The sequence below is a fragment of the Gopherus flavomarginatus genome, chromosome 3 (assembly GCF_025201925.1).
Source record: "Gopherus flavomarginatus isolate rGopFla2 chromosome 3, rGopFla2.mat.asm, whole genome shotgun sequence".
Taxonomy (NCBI): Eukaryota; Metazoa; Chordata; order Testudines; family Testudinidae; genus Gopherus; species Gopherus flavomarginatus.
In genome coordinates this window covers 35,962,358-35,975,323 of record NC_066619.1, presented here as the reverse complement: position 1 = coordinate 35,975,323, position 12,966 = coordinate 35,962,358, and the positions used below count along the sequence as shown (strand labels likewise).

General features: G+C 40.6%; 1 protein-coding gene across 2 annotated transcripts in view; it reads right to left on the bottom strand.

Moving 5' to 3' along the window:
- Positions 1-742: 742 nt before the first annotated feature.
- Positions 743-12,966, bottom strand: part of DDX4 (DEAD-box helicase 4) — a 116,816-nt gene continuing 104,592 nt past the window's right edge. For both annotated transcript variants that reach the window (XM_050946952.1, XM_050946953.1), the window contains 3 exons: positions 9,862-10,132; positions 9,588-9,695; positions 743-1,484 (listed from right to left, as the gene is read on the bottom strand). In XM_050946952.1, coding sequence (XP_050802909.1) covers positions 1,401-1,484; positions 9,588-9,695; positions 9,862-10,132 — 463 coding nt within the window. In that variant the 3' untranslated portion in view covers positions 743-1,400. The remainder of the gene's footprint in view (positions 1,485-9,587; positions 9,696-9,861; positions 10,133-12,966) is intronic.

Below are 12,966 nucleotides of genomic sequence, written 5' to 3'. Positions count from 1 at the left end.
TTCTGGCTGCTCATTTAGTCAGCATTTTTAAATTCATACATGAAGCCAAAAGAGACAACAGTGACCATACTGCCTGATCTCCTGCATAACACAGGCCACAGGACTTCCCTGAAGTTATTCCTGTTTGAACTAGAGCAATTCTTTCAGGAAAAGATCATTAAAACAATCTTGTCTGGCAGTTAAAGCTCAGGTTCTTTTATACTGCAAAGCAACTGGACAAAAGGAGGGTCTACACTAAGCCTCACCTTTCTAGGGTATATGGTCTTGGTGTCAGATAGTGTGGTATACCCAGCAGCTGAGTGCATGAGGCAAGGGAGGAAAAATGGGAAAGGTTTGTTAAATCAGATTTGAGAGAGAAAGAGGCCCCAGATAGCTGTTCCTTGGGACAGGGCAATGTTGCTACCGTCCACTAAAATTACATACATTTAGGTCAACATGAAGGCAAAATGTTGTTTAACATCTAGTAAAATCAAGATTTAAAATGTGAGTCTTGCTATTTTAAGAGAAGTTTTTTTTTAAAAATCCCTGTGATTAGCTGTTTTGTAAAACGACTTCAACACAGCCAGACTCAGGATGGACCCCACTGCCCTTTTGTTTTGTACGGAAATAGTGTGCTTAGAATACACCATGTGATGTTTGGTATTTAGCTGACAGACTTCATGCGTCGGAAGTGGATATCATAAAAGCCTACATCATAATAAAGTCAAGATAAAAGCAAAGAAGACATAATCCTCAAGTTTTTATTAAGTATGTTTACAACCAGTAATCTGCAATAGCTCTTTACAGGCTAACGTGACATGTCATCTGGTGCATACAGTATTTTACCTTTGACATATTTGAGAAGTTAAATTATTTTGCAATTCCAATTTAAATATAAGTAAGCACTTTATAACGGATTCTATATTCTCAAAGCGTCTTTTTGCACGTTGTGTAGTTCACATACAGACTATGGACTTGTAACTGGTAACTTGGACCAATTTACTAGTTTCTTTTTAAAAACAAAAAATGAGAGAAAAATGTAAGAGGAATTTCACACATTCTGCAACAAAGAATACTCAGTACCAAAGTATCATCAATAAACATTCTTAATGATACTTTTTGTAATATATTTTCAAGAGTGGAAGTCTTGGACCAGGACATACGAAGCTTGTTAAAATGTCTTTCACAAAGTATACCAAAGTGGCAAGCAACTCTTGGAACACTGTACATTTAGTAAATCCACATTTCTGATGGAACCACCACTTTTCAGTAACACCAACAGTTTTTTAAACATTTTAAGTATTTTACTTAACTAGCCAGTAAAGAATTTAGTTATGTGAACATCTCTCACTTTATAAGTCTTTAAAAAACAAAAACTTTTGTATCAAAACCAAAATCTGTAACTTGGTACTGTTTTAGTCTTAATCCCATGACTCATCAGCTGCACTTGTAGTATATGACATAGTAAATCCTCCTGTGTTCATACTGTCTTTGCCTTGGTAAATCTAGAAAATAAAGTTGATACTAACTTGTAGACATTTTAAACTTAAAAAAAAAGTTTATTTGTTTTATTCTGAGTCAAAGCAATATAATATCTTACCCTTACCAGGACTGTGTGTGTGTGTGTATATATATATATATATATATATACACACACACACACACACACATATATATTATATATACACACATACACGCACACACACAGAGTAGAAAATTTGTTAGTGATTTATTTCCCTTCTGGGACTGATCTCTCCCCCACAGTTAGACAGTTGGGCTGTGGCTGCCTCCCTGCAAATACAGACAGTTCAGATTTGTCCATACGATTATGGGGTTTGGCCATGTCCATTTTGCTATTAGACCAAATAAATTCTTACAAAGTTATATGGAAACAGTGAATTCCTGAGCTCAAATGCTCCCCACTGCAATCCCCGAAACAGAATACTGACATTTCCTGGTCTAGTCTGTAGCAAATAGGTCTATTCTTGGACATTCCCACCTTTGAAAGATGCTGTTCAGGATCTAGTTGTTGACAGAACATTCATGATCACCTGAAAATTGCCTACTGAGCTGATCTTCTAGGACATTCTGTAAGCCTGGTAAATATAGAGCCACTTGATGGGATTTTATGATTGTGCCAATTCCAGATATTAAAACCTTCTTTATAAAGGGAAAGAGGCGAACTGTGTTCCTTCCTGACATAATTCAGTGCAGTTATGTTGTTTGTCATTGTTTGACTTGTCTAACCCTGCTGCATGGATCAACAACTACTGTGCACACTGGACAAGTGGCTCTGCATTCTAGAACATTTACATGGAGGTGACTTTTCAAGTGAATCCAGAAGCCTTATGTCTGAGGGTGGCCTATCTGAAAGGAATTCTCAGGCAACCTGTATCCTCATGTCCATATGATATCTGCTGGGTAGATACTGATTTCAGCTTCCTTTGAATGGATTGTAAGTGAAGTCTGATTTGTGGTATGATAAGTATATAAGTCTGAAGTATGCTTTTACAGATGTCTGTGGGTAAGCATGTAGATGGCTGAGGAGGTCTACCAAAGTCTGGAACCTCTCCTGCAGTAGATAAATTCTTGCTGTTCTCAGATCTAATCTGGCTCCTATTAATTCTATCCTTTAGGCCGGCAACAGTGTGGTCTTCTTTGTTGATCCCAAGACCCAGTGTGAAAAGAAAGTTCTAGTATCAAGTGGAATATTCACCTATTGTGGTGATCTCCCTTGAGTAACCCAATCATCGAGATTCGCGTATACTGTCCCTTGTCTCCTTAGGTGAACTGACAACTGCTAAACATGTGAATAACCACGGTGCTGTTGAAAGGCCAAAGGAAAGGTTTCTGTTCTGGTAGTAGGACGATTCTACTTTGAATTGGCGATATTTCCTATATGCTGGATGTGGAAGTAGGCATCTTGTAGGTCGAGAACCATAAAACTGTCCTGGGGATCTAACAAAGGAATTATCAAGGCACGAGGTATTATTCCAAATCCGAAACTTGAAATGGCTCCAGATTAGCTCTTGAAAATGACATCAAACTTGCTGCTGTGAGGCTGATATGGGGTGTGCAGTAGAGGAAGAAGTCAGAGGACCCGCTTGTGTTGAAACCTCTGCATTTTCCTTGACAACTTCAATTCTCTTTGTGGATTACAGTAGTAAGCAAAGGGCCTCTATTTGGGATCTGGCCTGCCTTATTTAAAGAGCTGGCATAGAGGCTCCAAACAAGCAAGGCACAGCTCTTAAATCTGAGAGAACCAAGGGTTACCTCAGTAGGGACCTTAAACAGGTCACAACATTCAAATGGGAAGTCTTCAATGATTGTTTGGACCTCTTTTGGTATTCCTGAATATTGCATCACGGAGCCCTGTATGGGCAACAGAAGAGACCATTCAGTGTGACACTGTATCAGAAGTGTTTAATGGTCTACAGTAATATTTGGACCATTAGCTGTCCATCAAACACAATGGATTTCAGTTTTTCCCTATGTTCTTGTGGGAGTCATTCTATAGACAGTGATACCTTGTCCCGAATGAGGTAATATTTTGACAGACGTGTCTGGTGATTTGAGATGCACACCTGTAGACTCAAAGGCCCAGTTATTTAGTATGGAAGTCTTCCTGCCAAACAAATCAATGTTTTGCTGAATCTTTGTCTCTTGGAGTCATCTTTGGAAGGCTTTGTTGTTTGTACAATCATCACTACCAGTAATCCAGGAACCGGATGGAAACATAAATATTCAAACTCCTTAACCAGGACTTGATAAGGTCTACCTAATTTTTAGATGTGTGTGCCAAAGATGGGGGGGGGGGGACGGACTTCTATTTGCTGGTTCCAGTAGCCCTTTGTTAATGAACATGGCAAGACTTCCAGGCCTTGAGGAGTGCATGATGTCCAATCTTCAGCAGGATTTTTCTTGCACTATCTCCACAGAGATCTCCAAGGTGTCCGCCATATGATGTAAAAAATCTTGAAAGATTTAAAAAATGATACAGGTAACTAGAAGAAGAAACTATAACCTTTTCTGGTGAGGAAATGGATATTGCTTCTAGAATCACAGGCTCTTCCATTTCCTGCAGGTATTCTTCCTCACTGTCCTGTTTTTGCTGATGTAGGTTGTGGAACAGTACTAACAGACTCTTCAATCGACTCATGCCACTGGATAAGGGAGGGAGACTGAACTCTAAAGGAAGCAAGCAGAAGTTTTCCTAGCTAGTTACACATTCAAAGAAGGCCAATAAGGCCAAGACTGTATATTGTAGGGGTAAGAGGCTGGGGCCATGGGAATGGATATCAAGGTGACTGCTCCCCATGAAAACCTTGCAGTCTGCTGCAAATTCCCTATGAGACCAGTAATGCCCATTTAGAGTGAGTTCTAAGTAATTGGATGGAGCATTCCTCCCTGCTGCGTTCAGACGGGAAGGAAGAAACAAATACTCTTTCCCTAAGTGGGGACTACTCTTGATGGTGTCCTAGGGAGTTCTTGAATCCCCACCACAATCCGAGCAGCAGCATTCATCGGTACTGTGGTGTATGCAAGATAAACCAGACTCCTGAAAGGGATACAGCAGTCTGGAAAGGTCAAGAGCCACTGATCTAGAACACTTCTTGATGAAAGAGCCATCCTTAGTTATCTACTGATAGTTTATTCAGCCTACTGTTGTTTACTTGATCCACTTGACGTTTGGATGGCCTCCATGGAGTTAGCCAACCTTACATTCAAGGGAGATCATTTAGATAACTTGGGAAAGGACACTTGTAAGCCTATGTCACTGTGTTGTCTGACTGAACCCAAATGGGCTGCTCTCTCTGAAAAGCAAACAAGGCCACTTGCATCTCTAGAGTATTAATGCTTCAGTCTCTCAGAGTTATGCCATGCTGCCTGTATATTGTGGTGTCCCAAATGTATCCCCCCATTCTGAAAAGCTGTTCTCTCTTCAACATTGAGGAGATAATCCTAGCATGTGGGCTACCCGTTTACAGCAACTATGGGACTGCATCACCACAAACTCTAATGTACAGTCTTGCCAATGGAGTAATCCCTGTTTGTGAGAGACCAGAAGACCTAGTAGCTGCAGGTACTGATAATGCTGTTACATGCTAGATCTTTTAAAACTTTGCTATATGAGAAGACAATGGTGCCTCCTTATATGTCTCAGACTCAGATATTAGGCCAACAGTCCTCAGAGGTAAAGAATAAGAGCTCTTCCTTAAATCACAAATCCAAGTGCCCAGAGCACTGTAGGCAGAAGGCTTTTGGCTTGCTTCCTGAGAGGTCCACAAGCATGGTGTTTTGATGAATATGTTGTCTAAAGACGAACTTCTCACTCAGTACTTTTGTGAAGACACTGAAACAGACTCGAGTAATATCTTTTGTACTAGTAATGATGAATTTCATGAGAAACCTAAAAAAACTGCTTTGACAAGAGCCACACAGAATATGCAGTTTCTGCCAGATTCATGGATTTAGCATGACTCCATTCTGAATTTTGTTTTCATTGACTTGTCCTGTCTTTTGACCCACTTTTACTGACTTTTTAAAACTATGTTCGAATACAGAGCACTGCCTTGGGCATCTCTTCTTGAGTGATAGGTTCTTGCCCCTAATTCTAGAAGAAGAAATCTTTCAGGATTGTTTGATCTTTCCATCCTTAAAAAAAAAAAAAAAAAAAATCAGGAACCTGAAGCTGCAGAAAGTGCTTCACAGATACCATCTTCTGCATCCACCTATTTGAAGTTGACAGGAACCAAGTGTTTGAGAAATGAGACTCCTGGCTCCGCACGCTTTTTCTGGATGAAGATCTGGTTGTGGAAGTGGGGAATCTGATCTGTTCCCTGGTTTTACTGTACGTCATACTGCATGTAATTAATAACTGTATATATAACTAGGAAAGCCGCAAGACGGAACATCCCTAAAAGATATCAGACCTTCCACTGGAGAACAAAGGGGATCCTGGAGCTTCTCCGTTAGAAGTGATTGGACCAGGAGTTTGAGAGGATCTTTGGACTTACCTCTTACAAGACCTTGTTCAGTGTGGTTTGTTGACTACCAAGAAATGAAGAGGACTGGTCCCCCATCCCTATAGAAGCATCACCAGGGGCATCTCAGGAGATAGAGAGGTCCCAAAAGTCCATGATCAGAACTATGGAAGAGCTCCTTTTCTATGGCTCCTGAGGTGCTCTCCAATCAGCTGTTATTGTCCTTTGTTTTCCTTTTTTGGCCTGCCATGCCACAATCAGGAAATGAGCAGATGTAAGCAGAGCAAAAAAAGTGGGCTCATTTGGTCAAAAAATCCAGGATATTTTGGTCCCATAAGCAAGATTTGCGAGGGGGGGGGGCAGATTTTGGCCACTGCTGCCCCAAAGTTATGCTATGGAAATGACAATAACAATGGATGAGATGGGAACACTGAACCACTACTTCATTTGCACAGCTGGAAGTAGAAATCTAAAGCAAGGGTGAAATGAAAGGTGACCAAGCCCCGAGTCCCACAGACAAGTCTGAACTGCTCCCGTATGCACGGAAAGACAGGCATAGCCCAAATGTCTTGAAACCAGAAGAGATGTCAGGATCCAGAATATGTTCTGCAATGGCTTTTCAGCATGATCATGGAATTATTTTGCTCCCATAAATATCATGTCTGGATAAAGAGCACAGACAATGTGCTCACTTCTACATATAATCCCCTTCCAGCTCAGACTGGTGAACATGTGACCCATACCAAAGCAGCTGAATGAAACTCAGCATGCACCTCCTTCATGGAAGGCAGATGCAACACTTTCACAAATATAGGTGCCTCTGCTTCTAGATTAGAAGCTTCAGTAAAGCTAAATGTCAAAGAGCAAAGGAATGAGAGAAACAACTAAGGGGGGGGAGGTAAAGAAATGAGAACACCAGGCAAAACTAGGAGATTGAAACAGAGAATAAAAATCCCCCCAACACCCAATCAGAAATGGCACTGTCAGTTAAAACACAAAGCTGCCTTGAGAAAGGCAGATTCACACTTCTAGATGTCATAGAAGCAATTGGAAAACTTGTCTCCTCTAAAGGCAGAAAAATCAACAAAAAAAGCCTCTAAACAGGGAACAATTTTTGGTTTTAATTAGGATTGTTGATTAATCGCAGTTAACTGATGCGATTAACTCAAAAATATTAATCGCGATAAAAAATTAATCATGATCAAGCGCAGTTTTAATAGCACTGTTAAACAATAGAATACCAATTGAAATTAAATATTTTTGGATGTTTATCTACTTTTTCAAATATATGGATTTCAATTACAACAGAATATAAAATGTACAGTACTCACTAATTTATTACAAATATTTGTACTGTAAAAATGATAAAATACGTACTTTGCAATTCACCTCAGAAGTACTGTAGAGCGATCTCTTTATTGTGAAAGCAGCAAAGAATCCTGTGGCACCTTATAGACTAACAGACATTTTGGAGCATGAGCTTTCGTGGGTGAATACCCACTTCCTCAGATGCATGTAATGGAAATATCCAGGGGCAGGTATATATATGCTAGCAAGCAAGCTAGAGATAACGAGGTCAGTTCAATCAGGGAGGATGAGGCCCTGTTCTAGCAGTTGAGGTGTGAAAACCAAGAGAGGAGAAACTGGTTCTGTAATTGGCAAGCCATTCACAGTCTTTGTTCAATCCTGAGCTGATGGTGTCAAATTTGCAGATGAACTGAAGCTCAGCAGTTTCTCTTTGAAGTCTGGTCCTGAAGTTTTTTTGCTGCAGGATGGCCACCTTAAGGTCTGCTATAGCTTGCTTTCTAGCATATATATACCTGCCCCTGGATATTTCCATTACATGCATCTGAGGAAGTGGTTATTCACCCACGAAAGCTCATGCTCCAAAACGTCTGTTAGTCTATAAGGATTCTTTGTTGCTTTTACAGATCCAGACTAACACGGCTACCCCTCTGATACTCTTTATTGTGGAAGTGCAACTTATAAATGTAGATTTTTTGTTACATAACTGCACTCAAAAACAAAACTATGTAAAACTTTAGAGGTTACAAGTCCACTCAGTCCTACTTCTTGTTCAACCAATCACTAAGACAAACAAGTTTATCTCCTGTAAATGTAAACAATGCTACCAGCTACTTATTTACGTCACTCAAAAAAGTTAAAACAGACATTCCACTTTTGTAGCCAACGTTGCAAGGTATCAACATGCCAGATATGCTGAGCATTCGTATGTCCCTTCACGCTTCAACCACCATTCCAGAGGACATGCTTCCATGCTGATGACTCATTAAAAAAATAATGTGTATTAAATTTGTGACTGAACTCCTTGGGGGAAGAGTTGTACATCTCCTGCTCTGTATTTTACCTGCATTCTGCTATATATTTCATGTTATAGCAATTTCTTATGGATGACCCAGCAAGTTTTCCATTTTAAGAACACTTTCACTGCAGATTTCTCAAAACGCAAAGAAGGTATCAATCTGAGATTTCTAAAGAGAGCTACAGCACTCAACCCAAGGTTTAAGAATTAGAGGTGCCTTGCAAAATTTGAGAGGGAGATGTGGAACATGCTTTCAGAAGTCTTAAAAGAGCAACATTCCGATGCAGAAACTACAGAACCCGAACCACCAAAAAAGAAAAAGTCAGCCTTCTGCTGGTGACATCGGACTCGGATGATGAAAACGAACATGCGTTGGTCCACTCTGCTTTGGATAGTTATTGAGCAGAACCCATCATCAGCATGGATGCATGTCCCTTGAAATGGTGGTTGAAGCACAAAGGAAATATGAATATTTAGTGCATCTGGCACGTAAATGTCTTGAAACTCTGGCTACAATGGTGTCATGCGAATGCCTGTTATCACTTTCAGGTGACATTGTAAACAAGGAGCAGGCATCATTATCTCCTGCAAATGTAAATAACCTTGTTTATCTGAGCGATTGGCTGACCAAGAAGTACGACTGAGTGGACTTGTACGCTCTGAAGTTTGATATTGTTTTATTTTTGAACACAGTTATTTTTTGTGCATAATTATACATTTGTAAGTTCAACTTTCATGATAAAGAGATTGCACTACAGTACTTGTATTAAGTGAATTGAAAAATACTATTTATTTTTACAGTGCAAACATTTATAATACAAAATAAATATAAAGTTAGCACTGTGCACTTTGTATTCTGTGTTGAAACTGAAATCAATACATTTGAAAATGTAGAAAACATCCAAAAATATTTAAATAAATGGTATTCTATTATTAACAGTGTGATTAACTGTGCAATTAATTTTTTTAATCGCTTGCCAGCCCTGGTATTAATATTTGTCACAAAACTGTTCTTCAAGAAACCTCCCCTTCCAAACACAGAATTTAAGTTCAGCCTCTTTTGGCAACTCCTGATAACCAGCTGTAGTACAGATGTGTCTCCCTTCACTTTCTCTCATCCTTGAATTCTACACACATTGCTAACAGTTCTTATTTCAAGAGCCGTCTTGACCAGACTGTCCTACCCACTCAAACTACAATATTAAAGGACATCAAAAAGACATTTTACACTGGCATGGACTTAGCTTAGCTTATAAAACATTTCCAAAACCAACAATTTAATTTCTTTGTTCCAAACATACCTTTCGAGTATCAACAGATGCAAAGATATTTCCTCTTGGATTGCTAAAGCCAGTTCCCTGAGCACTAAACGCAATTTCTTCCAGCCATGATGGAACTTCCTGCTGAGCCTACAGAAGAATAATTGCAAATTTAAATACTGACGATTGCCAAATTATGTATTAGGAGTTTTTCAAGTGCAACGCAGGACTAATGGCTAGTCTATGCATTAAAATGAAGTCTTAGTAGTATATGAAATGAGAACACATTTAATTTTGAAAAAACTGGTCAACATACATCTGAAAGCACTTTAACCAGAGGTTGGGCTATGTGGCTGTCTGAAACAGAATCGAAGAAAGAAATCGCTTTTCCGATGTTCCCACAGCGTCCAGTTCGCCCAATCCGGTGAACATATTCATCAATAGTGGAAGGAAGATCAAAATTAATAACATGTTGAACTTTTTCAATATCCAGGCCTCTTGCTGCTACTGAAGTAGCAACAAGAACAGGACATTTTCCAGAACGAAAGTCCCAAAGAGCCTCTTCTCGCTCTCTCTGTTCCCGATCACTGCAAACAAAGAAAGCATTGGTTAGAATACAGATTTTTCTCTAAAGGCAAGTGAATGCTACAGATTAAGATATTGCAAGTCAAAGATCAACAAGCTATAGATAGGTTTCAGAGCAGCAGCCATGTTAGTCTGTATCTGCAAAAAGAACAGGAGTACTTGTGGCCCCTTAGAGACTAACAAATTTATTTCAGCATGAGCTTTCGTGAGCTACAGCCCACTTCTTCGGATGCATAGAAGTGAACACACAGACAGGAGATATTTATACATACAGAGAACATGAAAAGGTGGAAGTATGCATACCAACAGGAAGAGTCTAATCAATTGAGATGAGCTTATCATCAGCAGGAGAAAAAAACTTCTGAAGTGATAATTAAGATGACCATAGAAGGTGTGAGGAGAACTTAACAAGGGAAATAGATTCAATTAGTGTAATGACCCAACCATTCCCAGTCTCTGTTTAGGCCTGAGTTAATTGTATCTAATTTGCATATTAATTTGAGTTCAGGAGTCTCTCTTTGGAGTCTGTTTTTGAAGTTTTTTTGTTGCAAAATTGCCACCTTCAAGTCTGTCACTGAGTGGTTAGAGAGGTTGAAGTGTTCTCCCACTGGTTTTTGAATGTTATGATTCCTGATGTCAGATTTGTGTTCATTTATTGTTTTGCTTAGAGACTGTCCGGTTTGGCCAATGCACATTGCAGAGGGGCATTGCAAGCTATGGATAGTAAGACACATGGGCAATACTGGTATTTAAGAAAAAAGAATGTTTCAAATTTTATAAAACCAAATTGGCAACATTTCACTGAGAAGTAAAACTATAAAAATATACAGCGGGGATCCGTAACTTGCACCTCCGGATATACATTCAGCTCTGCAGACCCCTAGCATGATGTTTTGATAGGACCTCCTCATTTCTGGCCCAGGAGTGCAGTGATCATAGGAGCACTCTTGCAAAATGGTCAGGGGACACAAATGTGATGGGTGGAAGGAGGGGTCTGAAGTAAATAGCCAGAAAAGAAATGTGAATGAGAAAATATGAGATGCTGGAAATTGCAAATCAGTTTTGTGCTTAGAGACACAAAAGTCTGATATGTTTCTATGTTCGTACTAACATTGCTTCAAAATACATTTGCAATATTATGCTGCAGTGTACTGCGGTGATGAAAAGCTTTACCTAAGACTACAGACATCTAGTCAAGCATCAGTCTACCAAACACACTATTTCTCCTTGTTACCAGAGCCCCAAGAGAAGATGTCATGGATTCCAGCTGAATGCCCCCTCTTGATCACTCATTACACTGTAGTGAAGGAACCCATCTGCTCAGTCCTTGGGTATTTTATGCTTCCAGAGGCTGAATGGAGCCCAGCTACTGCCCCAAGTCTTGGGGCCTAAATACACTTGGTACACTCAGGGCACAGACCCTTTGCTTAGAACATGGCAGCTGGACAGCGGATTCCAGCTTTCTAGTCCTTGGGCTCATTGCTGACCCTTCAGACACCACCATAGTTTCAACACACCATCTCTCAGATCTCCACCCCAACATGTGAGCCTTTTGGATTACAAAAGCAGCAAAGAATCCTGTGGCACCTTATAGACTAACAGACGTTTTGGAGCATGAGCTTTCGTGGGTGAATACCCACTTCCTCAGATGCATGTAATGGAAATATCCAGGGGCAGGTATATATATGTGTGCTAGCAAGCAAGCTAGAGATAACGAGGTCAGTTCAATCAGGGAGGATGAGGCCCTGTTCTAGCAGTTGAGGTGTGAAAACCAAGAGAGGAGAAACTGGTTCTGTAATTGGCAAGCCATTCACAGTCTTTGTTCAATCCTGAGCTGATGGTGTCAAATTTGCAGATGAACTGAAGCTCAGCAGTTTCTCTTTGAAGTCTGGTCCTGAAGTTTTTTTGCTGCAGGATGGCCACCTTAAGGTCTGCTATAGTGTGGCCAGGGAGGTTGAAGTGCTCTCCTACAGGTTTTTGTATATTGCCATTCCTAATGTCTGACTTGTGTCCATTTATCCTTTTCCGTAGGGACTGTCCAGTTTGGCCGATGTACATAGCAGAGGGGCATTGCTGGCATATGATGGCATATATTACATTGGTGGATGTGCAGGTGAATGAACCAGTGATGGTGTGGCTGATCTGGTTAGGTCCTGTGATGGTGTCGCTGGTGTAGATATGTGGGCAGAGTTGGCATCGAGGTTTGTTGCATGGATTGGTTCCTGAGCTAGAGTTATTATGGTGTGGTGTGCAGTTACTGGTGAGAATATGTTTCAGGTTGGCAGGTTGTCTGTGGGCAAGGATTGGTCTGCCACCCAAGGCCTGTGAAAGTGTGGGATCATTGTCCAGGATGGGTTGTAGATCCTTGATGATGCGTTGGAGGGGTTTTAGCTGGGGGCTGTATGTGATGGCCAGTGGAGTCCTGTTGGTTTCTCTCTTGGGTTTGTCTTGCAGTAGGAGGCTTCTGGGTACACGTCTGGCTCTGTTGATCTGTTTCCTTATTTCCTCGTGTGGGTATTGTAGTTTTGAGAATGCTTGGTGGAGATTTTGTAGGTGTTGGTCTCTGTCTGAGGGGTCAGAGCAGATGCGGTTGTACCTCAGTGCTTGGCTGTAGACAATGGATCGTGTGATGTGCCCGGGATGGAAGCTGGAGGCATGAAGGTAGGCATAGCGGTCGGTGGGTTTTCGATATAGGGTGGTGTTAATGTGACCATCACTTATTTGCACCGTGGTGTCAAGAAAGTGGACCTCCCGTGTAGATTGATCCAGGCTGAGGTTGATGGTGGGGTGGAAGCTGTTGAAATCATGGTGGAATTTTGGATTACAGTTTAACACT